The sequence below is a fragment of the Felis catus genome, chromosome A1 (genome assembly GCF_018350175.1).
Source record: "Felis catus isolate Fca126 chromosome A1, F.catus_Fca126_mat1.0, whole genome shotgun sequence".
In the NCBI taxonomy this organism is placed as follows: Eukaryota; Metazoa; Chordata; class Mammalia; order Carnivora; family Felidae; genus Felis; species Felis catus.
Window position 1 is genome coordinate 808,594 of NC_058368.1, and position 22,592 is coordinate 831,185.

The 22,592-nt window shown below is 41.1% G+C and overlaps 2 protein-coding genes across 7 annotated transcripts in view; one reads left to right on the forward strand and one right to left on the reverse strand.

The window, feature by feature from the left end:
- MPHOSPH8 (M-phase phosphoprotein 8) overlaps nucleotides 1-13,479 on the forward strand; it is a 54,868-nt gene extending 41,389 nt beyond the window's left edge. For 2 of the 6 annotated variants that reach the window (XM_011282719.4, XM_045037515.1), the window contains exons 10-14: nucleotides 2,652-2,806; nucleotides 5,276-5,430; nucleotides 8,414-8,541; nucleotides 9,398-9,481; nucleotides 10,121-11,565. In XM_011282719.4, the coding sequence (XP_011281021.1) occupies nucleotides 2,652-2,806; nucleotides 5,276-5,430; nucleotides 8,414-8,541; nucleotides 9,398-9,481; nucleotides 10,121-10,162 (564 nt within the window). In that variant the 3' untranslated portion in view covers nucleotides 10,163-11,565. Of the gene's footprint in view, nucleotides 1-1,946; nucleotides 2,048-2,389; nucleotides 2,491-2,651; nucleotides 2,807-5,275; nucleotides 5,431-8,413; nucleotides 8,542-9,397; nucleotides 9,482-10,120; nucleotides 11,566-11,750 lie in introns of those variants that run through there. The other 4 variants (XR_006585443.1, XM_045037619.1, XM_045037551.1 and 1 more) reach the window with 4 other exon arrangements.
- PSPC1 (paraspeckle component 1) overlaps nucleotides 8,600-22,592 on the reverse strand; it is a 109,112-nt gene continuing 95,119 nt past the window's right edge. Inside the window, exons 9-10 of the transcript XR_002739420.2 lie at nucleotides 16,027-16,125; nucleotides 8,600-13,530 (exon numbers count right to left, since the gene is read on the reverse strand). The gene's annotated coding sequence lies outside the window, so the exon portion shown is untranslated. The remainder of the gene's footprint in view (nucleotides 13,531-16,026; nucleotides 16,126-22,592) is intronic.

The window sequence follows — 22,592 nt, forward strand, 5'->3', positions numbered from 1 at the left end:
AGGCGTGTGGAGGTGCGCACAGGGCAGTGAGCGCAGACACAGGAATTAGGATGACCTAATCCTGAGAGCGTTCAGGAGCCGCTAAGCTGGAGAAACATAATCAGAAGAAAGGTGACTGTTTTTAATGTCCCCCTAGGTCAGTAGGGGGAAGGAATTGGATAAAAGACCAGGAGTTAGCAGACATATAGGGGACATTTTTTAAATTAAGTGAAATAGTAGTCTGTACCCAGGTAGTGACAGTGGAGATAGAAGTGGGTAGACCAGTGTTTTAAAGAGGTAGAATTCATGGCACTTGGTAATTGACGGCTATGCTTGTAATCCTGTTTGCTAATTTAGGGAACACAGTATACAATGGGAGTGGGGTTGCATTTGAGCTGAAAATGCTCAGATGTTTCACATTGTGATCTTTCGCTCAGGAGAAGGGTGTGGGCTGTATATTCAGATTCGGGTTCATCTGTGTAGACAACATGATTACAGCCCTAGGCTGAGAGTTGGGTCACCACTGAGATTTGGAAGGGAAAGAACGGTCAGAGAAGGCAGCCACATAGGAAAGACCAGAGGAAGAGGAAGATCAGGAGGGAGAGGTATCCTGAGTGAGCTGGCCCGAAGCATCTGTGGGGCAGAGACGCCAAAGAACAATGGGCTGAGAAGTTGGGAGAAAGGGAGAAATTGCCTTTGGGGGTTAGCACTGCAGAGGGTGTTGGCGCCCTCATCTGGGCAGAGTTTGTATTGGGTTTGAGGGATGTGGGATTGCAGGGGCTGGGAAGGTGGATGCTGGATGTAGCTGGCATTTAGGAGTTGGTCTGAAAAGGAGGAAGGCAGTGCCCAGAGGGGAAGAGGTCGAGGGATGGTTTCTTGTTTCTTCCCAGAGAGGAGCTTAAGCATACGTAATAAACTGTTGTCTAAATTAGACTGCCTATAAATGTATTTAATTTTGTTTTTTATTTTTTTGGTTTGCTTTGGTTTTTGTTTGTGTTGGGTTTTGGGGGGCACCTATTGTTTAAGCTTTACTTAGATTTAGTATATTAAATTGGTTTTATTGAATGTGAGAATTAGAAGAAATAAACCTGGGGAAAGATTTTCAGAAATGTTTAAAACAAAATAAAAAACCTTTCATCTTGGAAATAATGTATAAACTTGATCATTACCAGAATGTGAGGGTGTGGAGAAACCACATTCTCACCCCCTAATGTTGGGCATATGACTGGTCCCAGCAGGGGCCTCTCACCCTTCCTGCTACTGACATTGTGGGCCAGATCGCTTGTAGGATGTGTCACAGCATCCCTGACCTCTGCACCAGGTGACATAGTACCCACCCTCAGGTGTAACAATTGTCATCAATTGCCTGAATTCCCCTGGGGGCAAAACCACCCCAGTGAGAACCACAGGGTTACATGCTTTTGAAGGGCATTTGTCAGATCTGTCACTAGATGCATGCCCTTTGACCTAGCGATTACACGGCTTAGACACCTGCTCTGTAGAAATGCTGTCCCGCATGCTCAGTAGCACACGAGATGGCATTGTTCTTGTGGGAAAGCTTACCGGCTTGGCCCTGTTCCATGTACAATATGTTATATATATTTTAATATTGAAACATATTGTCAAATTGGTTTCTGTACCACACCCAGTACTCATCCCAACAGGTGCCCTCCTCAGTGCCCATCAGCCACGTTCCCCTCCCCCATCTGCATCAACCCTCAGTTTATTCTCAGTTTTTAAGAGTCTCTTATGGTTTGCCTCCTTCCCTCTCTGTAACTTTTTTTTTCCCCTTCCCCTTCCACATAAGAGTGAAAACATATGGTATCTTTCTCAGTATGACTTACTTCACTTAGCGTAACACTCTCCAGTTCCATCCACGTTGCTACAAAAGGCCGTATTTCATTCTTTCTCATTGGCAAGTAGGATTCCATTGTATATCTGTGTACAATATATTATTTTAATTTCAGCCTCAGTGTCGTGAGGCAGAAGTACCGTTATCCCCTCTTGACAAGTGGAAACAGTGAGACTCAGAATTAAGGGATTTACTTGAAGTCACAAAGCCGGTAAGTAACAGAGACAGGAGAGAGCCTGGATGTAGGTCTTTTTACTCTAGAAATGGTCTTTGAACTGCATCCAGCTCCATCTTAGATTTGCTGGATTCAGATTTGTATCTGTGCTTAATTAGTCTCCTTTAAAGCAGCTTCTAGGAAAATCGTGAAATTACTTTGTGATGCTAAGAGAGCTCCCTTAGAGATTCCCAAGAGGATCTCACTTGTCTGGGTGCTAAGATATCGGCTGCTAGGGCACAGGACTTGGTCTGAAGAGTGGAGCACGCCAGAGCTTAGAAAGGCCTGGTGTTTGTTCTGTCTTGGGACAGAAGTACCTTTCTCAGACTTGCCCGTTTCCCCAGGAGTCAGGGAGGAGATTGAATGTAGCACTGATTTCGGTACTGTTCGCGGACTAAAAGGAGCATATGCCACCTGTCGTTGATGTCACAGTTTGTAACCGTGGGTGAGACCTGATAACCATGTTCTCCCCCCCCCCCACCCCCAGACCTTCTGTCCTCTTCTCGAAGAACACCTGGGCTCACGTGTGGAGAAGGGGACAAACACTGCTGGGTAGTTCTCTTATTTTGCAGTTAAGTGATTACTACTCCTTTTTTCCTGTCATAGGCCTGTAAAAGAGGAAATTCTGATATCGTACGACTTGTAATTGAATGTGGAGCTGACTGCAATATTTTGTCAAAGCACCAAAATAGTGCCCTGCATTTTGCGAAGCAGTGTAACAACGTGTTGGTGTACGACTTGCTGAAGAATCATTTAGAGACGTAAGTGTGCGTGAATGTGCCATGGTTCAGTCACAGAGTCGTCTTGGACACGTCATCATTAGAGGTGTGGAACGGGAAAAGATTGTCGAGTGGAAGTCCCGCCAGGTTTCTGTTCTCAAAAGCTCATACGTTTAGTAAGTGCCATATGAGTTGTTTTTCCGCAAGTCCTTGAGGTCCTCAGACTTTTAAACTTAACACAGTCTTGCCTAGGAGTAACTCCTTAAAACCTTAATTATGCTTGTAATTTGGCTTACGGACATTTTCTCAAAACTGCGTAAGCTGTAGTTGTTGCTTTTTTAATAGACATAATTTTTAGAGCAGTTTTAAGTCACGGTGAAGTTGAGCCGAAAGCCCAGAGGTTCCTAAATACCCTCTGTTTCCACACATGCACAACTTCCCCGCCAACTTCTGTCGCCAGAGTGGTGTATCCACTGAACCCAGTGAACCTGCATGGACTGTTCTCATCCAAACCCCCTGGTTTACCTGAGGGTTCACCTTGGTGTTGTGCAGCTTGGGGTTTTAACACATTGTAATGACATGTACCCACCATTGGTGTCATTCAGAGTGCCACTGCCCTGAACATCCTGTCCTGCTTATCCCTTCCTACCCCCTGACCCCTGGCAACCACTCGTCTTTTTACTTTCTCTCTAGTTTTGCTTTTTCCGGAATGTCATGCAGTTGTAATCCTGATGCTTGCCTTCTTCAGATGGCTTCTTTCTCATAGTAGTAGGCATCGAAGATCCTTCCATGCCTTTTTTTTAATGTTCGCTCATTTGTTTGAACTCCAGTATAGTTGACATACAGGGTCACACTGGCTTCAGGTGGATGGTGTAGTGACCCAGCAAACCCGGTGCCCCTCCGTGACGAGTGTACGCTTTTTCCCGGTCACCTGTTTCAGCCTTCCCCCTACCAGCCTCCCCTCTGGCCACCACACTTCGTTCTCTGTAGTTAAGAATGTGTTTTTTGGTTTGTGTCTTCATTTTTCCTTGGTTTTGTTTCTTCAGTTCCACACATGAGTGAAATCGCATGGTATTTGTCTTTTTCTCTGACTTCACTTAGCGTAATGCTCTCTAGCTCCACCCATGTGGCTGCAAGTGACAAGACATCGTTCTTTTTTATGACTGAATAACATTACATTGTATATGTATTCCACATCTTTATTCATCAGTCGATGGACCAAGAGTTGGGCCGCTTCCAAAATCTGACTGTTGTAAATAACGCTATAAAAACATAGCCACCTCCGTCCTCCGTGTCTGATGGCTTGATAGCACATTTCTTGTTTTACTGAATAGTATCGCATTGTCTGGATATACCCCAGTTGATCCTTTCAAGATCATTCTTTTTCAAGCGAATTATTAGTATTATTTTTCTTTGTTAGAGAGAGGACAAGTGGGGAAGAGAGAGAGAATCTTAAGCAGTCTCCATGCTCAGCACGGAGTCCAACCCTGGGTTTGATTCCACAAGCCTGGTATCGTGACCCGAGCCAGAATCGAGAGTTAGATGCTCATCCAGCTGAGCCACCTAGGCGCCTCTTTTTAAGTGAATTCTAAATCATTTTATTCTAATTAAAAGTTCATGCAAGTCATTCGGTAGCTTTTTCACTTAATTATTTTGGCAACACATAACAGAAGCTTCACAAACAGTCACAAACAGTAGGTAACACAAGTAAGGTGTTTATTGTTCATGTAACAGGAAGCCCGGGGGTAGGCAGCCTTCGGCAGGAATGGCCACTCTTCCCCTCTCTTCCTCCTCCACCGCCAGCCACGCTCAGGGTGTGACTCGGATCTTCGTGCCTGCACAATAGTTACTCCAATTCCAGTATCAATATCCTAAGCAGCAAGTAAGGTAAATTTCAGACGAGAGACAAAAAACAGAACGAAAGGGCATGTGCGTGGTGAGTCTGCCGACATCGGCGGCCTTTGCCGGAAGCCTTCCCCAGCTGGTAATTTTTGTGTGTCTGTGATCCAGCACACCGGACTTCTCCTCCTAAAACCAGAATGTCCTGGGCAAACCAAATGAGTCATTTAAAAATATTTTCTGAATTAGCACTTCTCAGTTCATTCGACTGCTTTCTAAACTAAGTACTATAACAAGGCGTGTGTGTGTGTGTGGCAGTTTTTGAATTTATTAATAGAATTCTCATTTTCATAGACAAATAAGTCCTGAGTGCTGTCCGTGTACCAGGAACTATTCGGAAGACTGGGAAGATGGAGACAGCAGTGAGGGAGAAAGATTTGCTCTCTTACAGCCTGAATTTCCATGTGACAGCACAGACAGTAAGACACATAGTGTGTCAGATGCCGAGTGCTAAAGAAAAGTGCAGAGAGGGAATGATGAGTAGGAAGTTAACGTTTTTTTTTTTTTTAAGTTGATTTGGGAAAGGCCTCACCGGTATTGAACAGTTTGATGATAATGTGACTCATGGTTATTTTCTACATCAATATTAACAAGTCTATTCTTTTTTGTTAGACTTTCAAGAGTAGCAGAAGAAACAATAAGGGACTACTTTGAGGCACGTCTTGCTCTGTTAGAACCAATCTTCCCAATAGCATGTCACCGTCTCTGTGAGGGGCCAGATTTTTCAACGGATTTCAATTATAAACCCCCACAGAACATACCAGAAGGTAAGCCTATGTTTTCTCTCAGTTTGAAAAGGGACACTTTAACTAATTTTTAAACAGTGTAGACCTCTTTCTGTGAACATAACTTGAACAGAGTCCCAGTGTGTGTAATAATTCTGCAAAATGGTTAACAGCAGGGCTACTCTGGCAGAGAGAAACCCAGTTGCTACCCACCATCCTAGGTGACCTGGAGGGACCCACAGAGCACTGTGTTAGCACTTGTTTAAAAAGTACGGAAGTTGGGGCAGCTCTTTCTGCCCACAGCTCCTGTCCCCGTGCTTTAATAAAACCATTTCTCACACACACACAGTATGGAAGTTGGGTCTTAATAATTGTACTTGTTTGGTTTTTTCTTTTTTTAATGTTTATTTATTTTGAGAGAGAGTGCGTGCGTGCACAAGCAGGGGAAGGGCAGAGAGAGAGGGCGAGAGAATCCCAAGCAGGCCCCCGTCTGGCAGTGCAGAGCCCAATGTGGGGCTTGAACCCATGAACTGTGAGATCATAACCTGAGCCGAAATCAAGTCAGCACTTAACCAACTGAACCACCCACACACCCCTAGTTATATGTTTTTTTTTTTTTAATTGAGTTTTATTAAAATTTAGTTAGCGTCAGGATTCTAAGCCCAGAGAGAATGTTTCTCCTGAATAAGCCAGTGTCTTGGCTCATCGTAAAGTTGAGTACTGAGAGATGGAAACTTCAGTTCTGCTTGCTCGGCTCTGCTTAACAGGCAAGACCATGACCATGACCATGGCATGGCCTTCTCTGGGACACTGGGACACCACATGTTTAAATGGAGATAACACTGTCTCTGCCTGAAAGTAGGAAGCTGGGCTTTTCCTTTTCTGTTAAAAAAATAAAAACATCCATTTAAAAAATATGTATTCAGGGGCACCTGCGTGGCTCAGTTAAGCGTCCAACTGTGGTTTTGGCTTAGGTCATTATCTCGTGGTTTCATGACTTAGAGCATTACGCCGAGCTCTGTGCTGACAGCACGGAGCCTGCTTAGGATTCTCTCTCACTCTCTCTCTGCCCCTCCCCCACTCATGCTAGGTCTCTCTCAAGATAAATAACTTAAAAATTTTTTTAATTAATAAAATAAATCGTATGGATTCCTTAATGGAAATTTAATTAAAATATAGCCATGAAAATTTCATACCATGAAAAGACATCTATTCATAACACCTGTGTTTAGTGACCTGGACACTGAAGAATCATTTGTGGTTTCCACTGTCCAGACGGTTAGTTCGCATTGCTGGGTGGCGAGCACCAGGTCGGGGGTTGGGGTGCAGGGATGGGTGAGTTGAGCCCGGCGTCTCCCAGCACGCGTAACTCATGGGCCCCAGAGCACCAGGACTGCCTTAGGGTTACTGAGGGCTCTTTTCTGCACATGCACAACATCTGCAGCCAACAGAAATTTTCTGTTTCCAAAATCTCAAAGATGCCTTGTCGTCCTCAGACGGAAGATCCTGATAGGTTTTCCTGCCCCTCGCTAGCTCGTGAGAGATGCAAGACTCTCAGGCCCCGCCCAGACCTGACCCTCAGTCAACACCCTGGTGAAGTCTCCATTTAGGAGCACACTCAGCCCTGAGAAACATTGACCTTGGGCTCTTGAGGAGACTGTAATTGTTCAACACCTAGTTTGGCTGGAGAAAATGTTTATATCGATACCACAAAACAACTGCTGGCAAACTGATTAGAGTCCCTTGTGTCATTTTCTTCTGTGAAATTCAAGTATTTGTCAGAGGAGAGCAAATAAACACACCTCCCTTAGATCTCCTTTTGGTCAGAATAAACAGCACCTGAATGAAAGATTTTCAGATAGGATTTTCCCTATTGACCACGTGTCCCCATCCGGGCCATTTTGAAGAGTCACCACCCTCCTTTTCGGTGCAGTCAGTAATAAATACTCAACTCTTTGATAGTGGAGCTGACGGGAAAAAGACTGTAGGCCTTCTCTTCTTTTGAACCTCAGCACTCAGGTGAGTGGGGGGTTGCATTTTAAAGCTAGAGAGCAAAACCAGGATGTCAGACCTTAAACAGCTTGAAAGGAAAGGTAAGAGGGCCAGGGGCTCTGTGTGTCCTTCTTTCCCTGGGATCAGGACAGATGGTTCCTTGGGGTCTCTTTTATGAAGTATATAATTGTTCTGGACCATTGTTTTTTTTGTCCTGAAAGTGGCTTACCAGAAGGGTCATGGAGTTCATACGCCTATTTTCTGTTATACTGGAAAGTATGGCTTATGTTCAAAGAAATGAGTCATGCGGTAGAGTTCGGATATTCAATGAAAGCTTCAAACCTCATGTTCCTCCCCCTGCCTAGAATAAGTTTGGGTATTAACCGAAAAATCTGGAAAGAGCCAAATACCATGTGGAAGAAAATGGACAATCATTCAAACCCACACCCAGAAACAGCCACCACAGAAGTTTGCTTCCATGGACATTTGCATTCCATGGACATGAATATGTATTCAGCTGCAAATTATAAATACCGCTACTTTTTTAGACCAAAAACTGTTATGTAGAAAAGCGTATTTTTAAGATTTTGATTCATGAGTTCTCAGTAGGGATTAGACAGAAAATAAAAGGGATCTGTGGTTTGAAAAGTGCTGGGAGGGACACCTGGGTGGCTCAGTTAAGCATCTGATTCTTGCTTTCGGTTCAGGTCATGAGCTTATGGTTCATGAGTTTGAGCCCCAGGTTGGGCACAGAGCCTTTGGAATTCTCTCTCCCCCTCTGTCTCTGCTCCTCCCCTGCTCACTCTGTCTCTCTCTCAAAATAAATAAACTTTTAAAAATTTTTTTCTAATGCCAAGTTTTGAAATTGGAGGACTGATGATTTGGTGTGAATGGGCACCGGGTGGGGTGCTGCTCCACCCAGGCGCATTCCGGGGACCGCTTCCAACTTGTACAGGGTGCGTCTCCCTCTGAGCTGAAAGGTGGCCATGTTAGGAGTGGTATTAAAATCTGTGTTTACATCTCCCTTATTCAGGCTCTGGCATCCTGCTGTTTATTTTCCATGCAAACTTTTTGGGTAAAGAAGTAATTGCTCGGCTCTGTGGACCGTGTAGTGTGCAAGCTGTAGTGTTAAATGATAAATTTCAACTTCCGGTTTTTCTGGTAAGATTTTCTGTAGTTCGTTACTGAAAAGCACATTCTTCTGATCCAGAAGCACAGATGACGTTTAAATTGCTGTTTTAATAAAGTACGTTAATTTTAATTTAGTAAACCACTTGGAAATGAGGCACTAACCCATAATCATAAAGTAAAATTGTCCCACATTTTGTCAATGTAAGTCTGGATTTCTAAATGTTTGATATATATGCCTTAAGTTACATTTACCACGTCTTAGAAATTCTTAAGGTAGAAGAAACATACTGATTTTAAAATACTCTGCCTTTTCCCACCGTTATAATTACAAACATTCACTTAAAGAAAAATTTGGAAATCCTAAAAGTATTCTGTTCTTCAAATACCCAGAAACACAACCACTAGTATAACATGGGTGTACTTAGGCTGAGCTTTAGGCAACCATTGTACTGTAATTTTGCTTTATAATAACATCTATTAGTGGCTGGCTATATACATTTTTTAACATAAAAAAATGGTCTTGAAGAATCTTTGTGTATGTTTCCTTTTCCACAGGTAGAATTCTTTCCTTAGGCTGAATTCAGCAAAATTAACTGGTTATGAAGATTTTTAACACTCAGGCTCTATATGGCTGGATACATGCTAATCCTAAAGATTTATCTGAGTATTGTTTTTTTGCAGATAAATCTTAAGCTTTTTTGTCATTTGTATCTTTTTAATCAAGGGGAAAGTAGTCACAGGAAATTGCTTTATATAAATTAAAATACAAAACTGGTATTCTCTTCTACATCACTGGGAGTCTGAAAGGTTTTTGTTCTCTTAAGCTACAGTGATACTCTTAGACGTAGAAGTTTGAGGAAACACTGACTGTGGTCTTTCTCTCTAGGACAGCCATTTTGTTTACTCGTTCAGCCCTGCTACAGGCCTCAATAAACTCTTCATAAGGTTGACGGAAGCGCCTTCTGCCAAGGTGACAATCCTTTCCTCACATTTAGTGCAACTACTCACATTGCTATTCCAGCAGCAAGCCCAATGTGGGGCTCAGTCTCACAAACCGTGAGGTCATGACCTGAGCCGAAGTAGGTGCTCAACCAACAAAGCTACCCAGGTGTCCCTAAGCATCCAGGGTCGTGAGTTCACAAGCCCCACATTGGGCTCCACGCTGGATGTGAAGCCTACTTAAAGGGGGGGGGGGGGGGGGGGGAAGAACATACAATGTGTTAGACATAATTGTGTGTCATAAATTGTGTGTCATAAATTGTGTGGAAAGATGAGAAGAATGCATCTCTGCAGTACGGAGCAGCCGGAGTTGTATTCTAGGCTGTTATTTAATGGCCATATGTGTGTCTCATAGGCTGCTCACTAAACATTTCTTTGTAAAATGAAGATGAACCAAAAAAGTCTATGTAATAAGTGGTAGTTATTTACTATAACTTTAAGCACTTGGATTTATTAAAAGTGATAACCTAACACTTGAATTGATAATCAATTTGAGAACATTGCCAAATAAGAACTCTCGGCCGCGCGCGCGTGTGTTTTCCCTCCTCTAAGAAAGGGGGGGCTCGGCAGAGGTGTTGGTGCTGCTACGTTGCCTCTTTTCTTTCGACAGGTGAAGTTGCTGATAGGCGCATACAGGGTGCAGCTGCAGTGACGGAACAGAGTTGGGACGGAGTCCTTTCCAGACCTGTTTTAGGACCCTGGCACAGCTAACACCTCCAGATTTGAAGTTTCATCTGTAAACCTCTTGCAGTTTCGGGCTGGGTATCTGTTACGGGCTGTAAGAGGGGACGTGGGGTTCTAATATATTCTGAAATAGAGATGTATTTGTGCCAGTGTTCTCAAATCTCGATGTTGTCTCCAGACTGCATACTTCGGTTTTTCCACAATGTGGAATGGTATATAGAATTATTTAAGAAAATTAAAAGTCTCTTTTCTAACTTGAAATTTTCTACTAGCCCTGGTGAATTTCTGCATTAAAAACAAGTCTGTGTATGCCAAGCACTAAGTAAGGGGCGAATTTGCTGGCCTCGAAGGATGACTTCTCTGACTTGGTAGGCAGGTTCGAGGGAGGCGGTGTGATGTCTAATTTGCAGTTGCCACAGGTCCTGAATTGGAGGTGACAACTTTTTGTATTTGCAGTTACCCTTTATTCTGGGAAAAGATAAAAGAAGATACGACTCACAAACTAACTTTTATCCTTGTTCTTAGAATCCACCAAGTAATTTTTAAAAAGCAGATCCTGTGCCCTCGTTACGAATGCTGGGAAGGCAGCCGAGGTTTGTCCGCCACACTGGGCCTCATGTGAAGAGCTATCGTCTCCACAGATTCCCCACAGGTCTTAAATTCTCTTAAGAAATATTTGGCAAACTAGTAAGTCAAACTCCATCTGGACTACAGAGATGTATAAAATTATTTAGTTCCTGATTGGTTTTATAATTGTTTGAATTACAATTTTAATGAAAATTTTTCAAAAGGTCACATATTTGACCACATTGTACAGATATTTGAGAGAGCCGTTTTTACTTTACAGTACTCAAACGGCCTTTTCCTACAGTTTTCTCAATAAAATACCACAATGTTGGTCTATTTTCTTTGTATCTCAAGTCTCAAGACTTCAAGGTGGATACCAATGTGTGATATTTTTAACTAAATGACAGCTGGGATTGGAATTTTTTCAGCTATATTGAATCATGCACTAGTACTGTATCTAGTACTTTCTAGAAAAATCACAAGACCAAGCAGCAGTGGATAGGTCAGGAACAGCAAGGGAGACAGTACCTTAATACACACTAAGAGAAATGGGTTTTTAAAGAAAATTTGTTCTCTCAAAATCATGCTGAAGACCTCCATCATCATCTTTATAAGCACACATTATTACAAGGTGATGTACTGTTGATCCAAGAGGTAAGGCCAGGCTAGAAACCAAGTAGAACGACGAGTAATTCCTTCAGTAGGAGTTTAGGCTCAGAAGGGTGAAAGCTGTTAGAAGTCAGCAAGGAGGAAAAAAAAAAAAAAACTTTAACAGATGAAACTTAATTATAGGAAAAGCGGCAAGTTCTTTTGACAGAAGCGGGGTCAAGGAAGGAAGACAAAGTTTGAGCTTACTTGGAGTAACACCACCTTTGAGTTGTCCATCTCAGCTTTGTGCCAGATGTGCTAGTAAATTCTGTAAACAGTTGTGTCTACCAGGAACGGAAGGTACAGCCACACAACTTAATACATTTTGCTCTAAATTACAGCTTTGTTGTTCTTTTGAGAGAGAGGGAGGGGCAGAGAGATGGAGGGACACTCCCAAGCAGGCTCTGCGCTGACAGACACGGGGGCTCAGACTCACGAACGGTGAGATCACGACCTGAGCCGAGATCAAGAGCAGATGCTTCACTGAGTCCCCCCGGCGCCTCAGCTATAGCTTCTCTGGAGCCAAATGAAAAGCACACTTGTCCACTTTGGTTTCTTAAGGATGAAGGAGACTTGAATTGTCTTGAGACTCGCACTTGAGAGAGTGGTTTCTTGCTGGTTCTGTGATGAGGCAGCTAATAATTCCATCAGATATTAATAATGCTGCTACTTTGATTATTCAAATAAAGTATGTACAAAGTGTGAGCCTTGGTTTCTCTGGAAAACAAAGCAATTCTCAAGCGGCAGCTTAACCAAAAGGTTTACAGACCTGCTTAGGTACTGCAGGTCAAAACCAAAGCAATCTTCTTAGAAAGTATATACAACACAGAATATATAACTACACTTTATCATCTGGGCCGTGGGTGATATCACTAAGTATATCATCACTGAAAAGCACATAGTCCACATTTTTACTTCAATTTTATCTTAGAAAAAAATCACCCCTCAGTCTTACTCTTTTCTGGTGCATATGGCAGTGAGGACATCCTAATTGGATGACTCAGTGAACTTCTATATCATTCGTATCTGGCCCACTCTAATAAGCATGGCTGTAGCGGAAAACACATTATACGGGCTTTTCTCCGCAATGGTTAGTACCAAAGAGAAACCTCTAATACCTAACACTAGGCAAATGTTGGACCACAGTTAGTTTGCTTTCACTCCGAGAATAGGTCATTTAGGATCACTGATTAGCAAAGACCAAGGAAAAGGAGGATACATACGCCAGAATTGTCAAAAAGTGACTTGTGAAATAATTCTGAAAATGTTAACATTTCATACAGTTCATGTTTCATAGCCTAAATACTATATAAACTCCTAAAACTGTTGTAAACTTTTTAAACTTTATTGGCTAAGTAAACGCAGAGAACCATTCACAGGATCCATACGGCTTTCCTCTTCTCTGTGCAGACTTGCAGATAAATCTCCTTTCAGACCAAACTGGGATTTCTAGGCCTCACATCTACTTCCAAGTAAAGAAAAGTGTTACTAGTAAGCTAAATCTAATTACAGTGAGGAGGCACAAATAAGGACCAAATTAAAATCCAGAAATAGTCCTCTGCCGACATCCAGAGCCCCCAAGAACCCCAGCTGGAATCTAACCCTAATACTGCATATCAGTTTAACTTGGAAGAAATTAATTTTTCATTATTCTACAACACACTATGTCCCTCATACTCTTTGCTTTCTTTGGGCTTAAATATATATACATGGCTTTAGTAAAACATGATTTTTCTCACAACAGTGCCAAATTTCATGAGTAGCCCCTTATCTTGGGGACTGACCCCAAATTGCAGGCTAGAGGGGATGCCAAAAAAAATCCCTCTAACAGTTCCCATTTATAGCGAATTGAAAGGAGAGTTTGTCTGTCATTCTGTATTTGTAGGCTACTACCACACTACTTTGCAACATCAGCCAGCAAGAACTCTTATAACACCTGAATGAAAGTGGAAGTTTGCACCATTCCAGATATTTTAACCACGGAAAATTTGTCCACGAGGCATAATGTCAAGTGTTAACGATTATTCATATGTTGTTTATATGGAGTAATAAATTCACAAATGAAATCTGTTTTCTGGCTGTTTCTCCTTGTCTTTAAAAGCATTTCTCCCACAAGATGACCTGGAAAAAAAGACATTCTTTATTAGCAAACAGGAATATCTGTAGTGTATTTTCTATTATAAAAAACAAAGAAAATGTAGTCCCCATGCCAGAGCAACACCAGCTGTTAGAAATGAAAATTCTCAGGCCTTCTAAATCACAAACAGTGGGGTCTGTATTCTAATAAGCCTCCAGAGGGTTCTGCTATACCTTGAAAACATGAGAACCACTGTTTCAAAGGATAACCTGAAGATAATCCAATTTTTAATAAAATTCCTGCATTTTGTTAACTTCCAAAACTTTAATAAAAGTTAATTATCTTCCTGAAATGAATCACTCTGTTTTTGCTGACTATAAAATCTGTAATAAAAAGCACTTACTTCAAATAAAAACACTATTCATCTCTTACCAAAATTAACTTCAAAATCCTCAAGTTCCAATGACAAATTCACTTGACAAGCCTGTAAGAACTCTCTCTGCTGGCCACATAATGCCACAGCTTTGATCTGTGCCACAGTCAGACTATGTATCTTAAATTTTTTCCCCTTACCCGTACATTCTGAGGTTATTTCTTCAAATTTTAAGTAAAGGATTCACAAAGAAGTCTGAAAATTTAATACCAACAAAATGTCTAAAGGATATTTACAAAGTAATTCTCTAATTTCAAAAGGGATTCTAATTTTGTAAATAATAGAAACCACAATTTACCTGGATGGCTTTTATCATTCCCTCCCCACCCCCTGGATTCTCAACACTCAATGTGAGGCTGGAACTCACAACCCCAGAGATCAAGAGTCACATGCTCTACTGACTGAGCAAGCCAGGCACCCCTACCTACAGAGCTCTTAAAGAATCTTGCTTTGCTGGATCTCAACCCTCAAGTTTACATTCAGTAGGTGGACCTGAGAATGTGCATTCTTGATCCCAGAGGAGAACGACACTGGTCTAAAGGGCCAGCTTTGAGAATTACTAACCAAAGTTAATTTCCTAGAGCTGGATAAAAGAACACAAACCAGAGCTCTCACATTTTTGTATTCATGGGCATCAGATACTTTAAAAGGGGGAAGTTTCTCCAGGTTTCCTTATATGCCAGAGCCTCTGACACAATGTGTGCTCAGATCTCCTGGGATCTCGTTTCAATGGGTAGTCTGGCTGATGTGGTCAGCTGTGCGTTGAGATTCTGCACTGCCAAGAGAAGCCCTTAAGGCTGGTGCTGCTGGTCCCCGGGACAACCCTTGTAGCAAAAACAGAAGAGCTCCTTTATCGACACCAGATAAAGTGGTTGGAAAAGAAATAACCTTAAAACAATACTTTCTGGAGCTATTAGGATGACATTTTACCATCAATGGAATTCTGTCATAATAAGTCACAATGTAGGGGTGCCTAGGTGGCTCAGTCAGTTGAACGTCCAATCTTGATCTCAGCTCGGGTCACGACCTCGCAGTCTGTGGGATCGAGCCCTGCATCAGGCTCTGCGTGGATAGCATGGGCCCTGCTTGGGATTCTCTCTCAAGTAAATAAATAAAAAAATAATGCTTTTTTAAGCCACAATGTAAATGTTGCTATAAAATAGAAAATTTGCTACCTTTTAAAAGGGTAGAAAGAGCAGCAAGGGAGAAATGGAGCTGGTATCCCTAGTACTGATCTGAATTTATGATATTAAACCATTTCTGAGGGGCACCTGGGTGGCTCAGTCAGTTAAGCGTCCGACTTCAGCTCAGGTCACGATCTCATAGTTTGAGTTGGAGCCCTGCATCAGGCTCTATGCTGACAGCTCAGAGCCTGGAGCCTGCTTTGGATTCTGTGTCTCCCTCTCTCTCTGCCTCTCCCCTGCTTGTGCTTTCTCTCTCAAAAATAAATAAACATTTTTTTTTTTTTTTTAAATAAAAAAATCCACCATTTCTGAGATTACACACTTTCCGGGGCGCCTGAGTTGCTCAGTCAGTTGAGCGTCTGATTCTTGATTTTGGCTCAGGTCATGATCAGGATCAGGTCATGGGGTTGAGCCCTGAGACCAGCTCCACGCTCTGCATGCCTGATCTACTCTTTTTCTTTCTTTCTTTCTCTCTCTCTCCCTCCCTGCCCCCTCCCCCACTTGTGCTCTCTAAAATAAAAATAAATAAGATTTTTAACAAAGATTTACACACTTTACAAGGAACATAAGACTAACATCCTAGACTTAGGATCACTAAAACCCAGGAGGGAACTTTTTTCTTAGTAAATAAGACCTGTTTAATATTTTATCTCTACTCTGAGTTCAGTTTTACCTAAGGACAAGTCAGTATACCAACCAGTGAGGAAAGACGAGGGCAAATGTGGAGTTAAAAATAGCCTCTGACTGCTCAGATAAAAGGGCGGTGCCCCTGCAGATCCCGTAGGACCGCGGAGGAGCAGAGGGTTCAGCTTCTACTACAAACTATCCTTCACATCCGTTCCGGAGGTCCGCAGGCAGCACCAGGAAGTAGGACTAAGGAAACTAAGAAGCAAGGAACGTTGTTTTAACGGACATTGACTGACCTGAAAGGAAATCTGACACCAGCATTTCCTAGTCTCTGAACTTGATTCATGCCAGAAGCCGGTATTCAGGCAGCTTCATCCATGTTTTCTTTCACCCTCCTAGAAATAAAAATCAAATTTGGCCAGTTTCAATGATCAATAAAAAGAAGTGTTAAATCATTTTCTTAAAGTTCTTAACCGTAATCGGTTCCCACTCAGTAAAGATCTTCCTTTGAATTAATTCACTTCCTCGAAGAACATCAACAGACTTAAAATTCAACTCAATTTTATGTCTTGGCATTAATCACTACTAAATCCTACACCTTGAGTTTCCAAGCCTGCTAATAATTTTAAAATATTGAGAGCCTATTTTGCTAAATCCTTCCTTTTTATTTCGGTAGGCAGGCCCTCTTGTTTGCATGGTTGATCCCTCAGCATACCACTGCCTGAAATTTTATAATCCAGAATCCTACACAGGATACTGATTCCTACTCTAATTTGCAACATTTTATTCTACTTGTACTTGGGCAAGGCACACAAATATACCTCTTCTGCTCCATCAGAAAAAGACTCAACCGACCCTAATAATCCCTTGAACCAACATTCTCCAAACACAGAGCATCAACCCCAGATTTTTCATTGGAATACAGTTTTAGATATATTATCTCATCCTTCTAAAATGTATTTTATAACATACCTGAAATGTTATACACAATACTACACTATTACAGCTTAGAAATACACAAATTGGCACTCAATTTTTTTTAACTGTTAGGGTACATGACCCCAAGACACTGGAAATAACTACCCTAAATTGTTTTCAAAACCCATTTGGGTCTCAGTTTCACCTGAAAACTGGATGGAATATGAAACTCCTCCCAAAATCTGCATGTGTGCATGTAAAAAATATGTACACAAAATTCTGCATGTAAATTTAAGGGGATTCCAAATGATCCAGCAGGACCCCATGGTCCAAGTTATAAAACCTTAAATATTTTTTCAAACAACACATGCCACAAATCAACAAGAAATTATCTTTTATATATATTTCCACCTGCAAGTAGCATTCTACACATAATCTTAGGTAACTATGAAGTCATTAAAGCATTCTTAAATTGGTTATATATATATATATATATATATATATATACACACACACATACATACACACACACACACATATATATACACACACACACACTTCTACCATTGTATTTCCTTTAGTAAAATTAAGGCTGACAAGAAGAATGGAACCATAAACCAAACTGCACAACTGGGTTACTAATTTTTTTTTTAATGCTCATTTATTTTTGAAAAAGAATCAGAGCACGAGCAGTGGCGGGGCAGAGAGAGAGAGGGAGACCCAGAATCTGAAGCAGGCTCCAGGTTCTGAGCTGTCAACACAGAGCCTGACATGGGGCTCAAACTCTTGAACCGTGAGACCATGACCTGAGCCGACGTTGGATGCTTAACCAACTGAGCCACTCCAGCTCTCCTGGATTACTAATTCTTAATGACACAAGGACTGCTAAAAATAACTGTCTTCTCAACTTCTCAAAAATGTGAACCTACATTTTACAAAGCATTCATCACATATATTGAAACCTGGAAAGATAATCTCTAGAATTATCCAAGTTTAGTCGCCAATATCTAGTCTTTAAAAAGGTGGCTTAAGAGTGCCTGGGTGGCTCAATCAGTGGAGCATCCAATTCTTGGTTCTGGCTCAGGTCATGATCTCACAATTCATGGGTCTGAGTCCCACTGTCAGGCTCTGTGCTGACAATGCAGACCCTGGCTTCTCAAGCCTTCTCTCTCTCTCTGCCCCTCCCCTGCTCACACTATCTCAAAATAAATAAAATTAAATTAATTAAACTAAAAATAAAATAAATAAAATATAGAATTAATTCCATTAAAATAAATAAATAAATAAAATGGTGGCTTAATATCTGAATTCAATATTCAAAATCACTAGCATTCTGGTTAAAGACGTGGTCTTACAAAGAAGTGACCAGGTTTATTGTACACTGGATTATAATCAACATCAATGAAAGAATCATAGTGAGCCAATGCACGTGTACATCCATTCCATGATACAGATACTTTGGATTTAAAATCTGTAAAGTCCTAGAAAGGTGACACACATCATTCCGATGCTGAAGAACAGTGTCTCTATCAAAGCGATACTGTCAAATATTGGGGGGAGGAGAAGCAGCCAACAATTACATTAAAAGAAAAGGTCTCCTATAACTGAAATCTTAAGCATCACTGTAACAAGACACCACTTTGGACGAAAGTGGTCTGTTTTTATTCAGGATAAAACTGGGTAAGAACTACATAGAAGTTCATGTTTGACTTGCCAAAACATGGATTAAGAGTGAAACATGGCTCCTCTGACCACACCCTAATACCTTTCATAGTCAGAAATGTAAGCATCCAATAATATCATGTATGCTTTTCTGATGATCTTTCTTAAAGAATAAAACATTAAAGATCTACAGAAGGCCCATTCTTAACAGTCAACTAGGTAACAATGAGTGAAAGAAGGTATCCTTTCCCACTGAGTACTCAACCCTACTCTCATCCACACATTACATGTAGTTTGCATTATTTAATATATAAGCTACAATAGAAGTAACGTTCTAAGAAAGGGAGGTTTAAAATATAGGTTATACTTCAGCAAGCATGGAGGCTGAGCGAGACTATTCAAATTACAACAAACTGTAAATACCCAAGACAGGACTTTAACGGCTCGTGTTGTAAACACCTTGCCAGAAATCAACCTAAAATTAGGTAACGATTTCCTCTGAAGTAGATTCCCATGGTATCAAACCCTAAAGGAGCCTGTGTTCCGAAGTTTGCAGGTACGGGGGAGAGGGGGACAGCCACGTTATCGAACATCACCATCACAGACAGCTTAGATGGCACAGTGCTCACAACTGAATCTGACCCTTGGCCTTCATGACAAAGACACAGACCACAATACCAGTCACTGAAGCAATAAATAAGCCAAATGCTATTATTACAGGCAATTCACAACAGTGAAAATATGTAGCATATTCTTTACTAAGTAATTTTATTTGAATGTTAATAGATTCTCTTTAAGCAACAAAGAATATAACTTCAAAGAGTATAGGGAAATAGTGTGTGATTAAGTGAATAATATACCAGAAAGATTAGGCCAAAAATCCAAAAGCCATCTCCCAAAGAAACTTGAGAAAATGCCCATGAAAACCAGCAAATCTCTAAAATAATACTACTTACACAAATTCACTCTTTCTGATGGAACACAATTTCGACTGATGAACAAATGATATAACTGAATAGCTTCAGTTAACTGAATTAATTGGAAGTCACAATGACAAAAAGTTTCTTAACATTTTAGGGGCACCTGGGCATCCAACTCTTGATCTCAGCTCAGGTCATGATCTCACGATTCATGAGACTGAACCCCACAACAAACTCTGTACTGTCGGCATGGAGCCTGCTTGGGATTCTCTCTCTCTCTCTCTCTCTCTCTCTCTCTGTCTCTCAAAATAAGTAAATAAACTTTTTAAGAAGTTTCTCAACATTTTAAATTCTCACCTCTTTTTGAGTTGAAAATTGGCAATAAAACATAGCAAACTGAGGGCTTTGATTTTTTTCATCAAACCCTATTTCTTCTACCCAAGTTAGCAGCAAGATATCATGATAAAAGCTCAATTATATAATTTCTATCTTCCAGCCGATATTTTACAAAAAGCAAAAATCCATAATATGAACATCCAATTTTGGATTCCCAACATCATCTGGCTTTCCAGAATTCTAATAAAGATCCCTATGGTTTTTTTACACAGATAGTGATGAAACCACACAACCTAGTTACAACAGTCCCCCCTTACCCACGGTTTCGCTTTTACCAGTTTTGGTTACCTACAGTCAGTGGTTATCTGGAAGCAGACGGTCCTTTCCTAATGTTTTGTCAGGTCAACAGTAGCCTAATACTACTTCACCACACTTCATCTCATCACATAGGCACGTCACATCAGCAAGAGAAAGGTGACAGTACAGTAAGACATTTTGACAATTACTTAAGTTGTTCTATTTTATTAGTTACTGTTATTAATCTCCCACTGTGCCTAACTTATAAATTAAGCCTTATCATAGTTATGTATATTAGGAAAAAACAGTTATCTGTAAGGTTTGGTAGTATCCACAGCTCCAGGCATCCACCTGGGTTCTTCAAAGTGTCTCCCTTATGCTCTGGTTTCTCTTCAGATCGCATAAATCTTTCGCCTTTTACAAAGTGTCTCCCTTGGATAAAGTGGGGGGAAGGGCTGCTGTACAAACAGTAATAAGGGTATGACACACAAAAACATACCCAAATGACCAAGAAGTGTGAAAAGTTACTCAACATCCGAAGTTACTAGGAAAGCGTAAATTAAAACTACACGGATATACCTCTACACACTCACTCTATGGCTACCACTAACACAACTTGACAATACTGAGTGTTGGCAAGGATGCAGTACGGGACAGGAATCACGTGCACTGACGTAGGACAGACACTTTGGAAAATTAGCAGTTTCTAAGATACATATCCACAATACTCCGCAATCCCACTCCCAGATATTTCCTCCCAGAAAAATGAGAAGTCTGAATGACTTGAACAGGAATGTTCACAGCAGCTTTATTCATTACAACCCAAACTGGAATCTAACCCAAGAATGGATCAGTAGCAGACTGGACAAACAAAATGTGGCATAGTCACTTCATGGTACGCTATGTGGCAATAAGATAGAACCAACTGCTGACACCTGCAACAACACAGATGAATCTGAAAAGCACTATGTTGAATGAAAGAAGCCAGAGGCAAAGGGTATACATTCTATGGTTCCATTTACATGAAGTTCAAAAACAAGCAAAACTAATCTATTGTGATCAAAACAAAACAGTGGTTGCCTGTGATGCAGGATGTACCGACTGGAAAGGAGCTCCTAAGATACAAAGTTTATGAAAATTAAGGCTGTCAAACCAAATAAAATTCACAAATTTAAATGACAGGCTATTCCAAATTTTTAAAAAGCATTATTTTAAGGTTTTTTTTCCCCCAAAGATTTTATTTTTGTAAGTAATCTCTACACCCAACGTGGGGTGCAAAATCATAACCCTGAGATCAACAGCCCCACACGCTTCACCAACTGATCCAGCCAGGCACCACAGGATTTTAAATTTTTTTAAATTAAAGAATCAGAAAAAAACTATTTTAAAGTTCATATAGCAACTCAAAATTAATAAATAAAGGTATCTGGGTGGCTCACTTGGTTAAATGTCTGACTCTTGATTTCGGCTCAGGTCATGACCTCATGGTTCATGGGTTCAAGCCCTGCATCAGGCTCTGCTGATGCATCCCAGCCTGCTTGGGATTCTCTTTCTCCCTCTATCTGCCCCTTCTCCACTCACATTTGCTCTTGCTCTCAAAATTAAAAATAAAAAACAAAAACAAAAAAACAAAATAAGGTCTTGAGTAGGTAAGAATCATCATTTATAAATATTAAATAATATTGAAATCTAGAAAATATTTACAAAATAAAGATTTTTTTTCAGCCTTATTGAGGACAACTAGATATTTCAGGAAAATAATTTATTGATACACAGTCTTTTTCTCCAACAGTCATAACATTTACTGTAGTTATCAAAAAAAATGTAAAATTCAGCAAAGACTCATATGAAATCTAATAAAGTACTTGATGATGACTTTTGGGTGCCTGGGTGGCTTAGTCGGTTAAGTGGCAGATTCTTGATTTCAGCTCAGGTCATGACCTCATGGTTCCTGGATTCCAGCCCCATGATGGGCTCTGCACAGACAGCAGAGAGCCTGCTTGGGATTCTGTCTCCCTCTCTCTCTGCCCCTCCCCAGCTCACATATGCACTCTCCCTGTCTCAAAAATTTATTTTTTTCAACGTTTATTTATTTTTGAGACAGAGAGAGACAGAGCATGAATGGAGGAGGGTCAGAGAGAGGGAGATACAGAATCTGAAACAGGCTCCAGGCTCTGAGCTGTCAGCACAGAGCCCAACACGGTGCTCGAACTCACAGACCACGAGATCATGACCTGAGCCGAAGTCGGCCGCTCAACTGACTGAGCCACCCAGGCGCCCCTCCCTGTCTCAAAATTTTTTTTAAAAAAGTGAAAAATGTGATGACTTTTATCATACGTAATTAATGACTTCTAAGAAAAGTTACAACTCAGTTTCAAGGTCCCAGACCCATATATATTTTCAAGGCAATTGTCATGAGGTCAACAATGGCTTGTGACTGAAAGATACCACTGAAAATTTCCAAACTTAATTTTGTCCACAAATTCCTACAAAGGCGTTTCAATCAAAACAAAGGGGGGAGGGGCAGACGGAGGGGGGTCCCTGGGCAGCTCAGTCCGTTAAGAGACCAACGTCAACTCAGGTCTTCATCTTGTGGTTTGTGGGTTCAAGCCCCACATCAGGTTCTGCCGCTGACAGGTCACAGCCTGTGGACCTGCTTCAGATCTGTCTCCCTCTCTCTCTCTGTCCCTCCTCTACTCGCACTCTCTCAAAAATAAACATTAAAATAA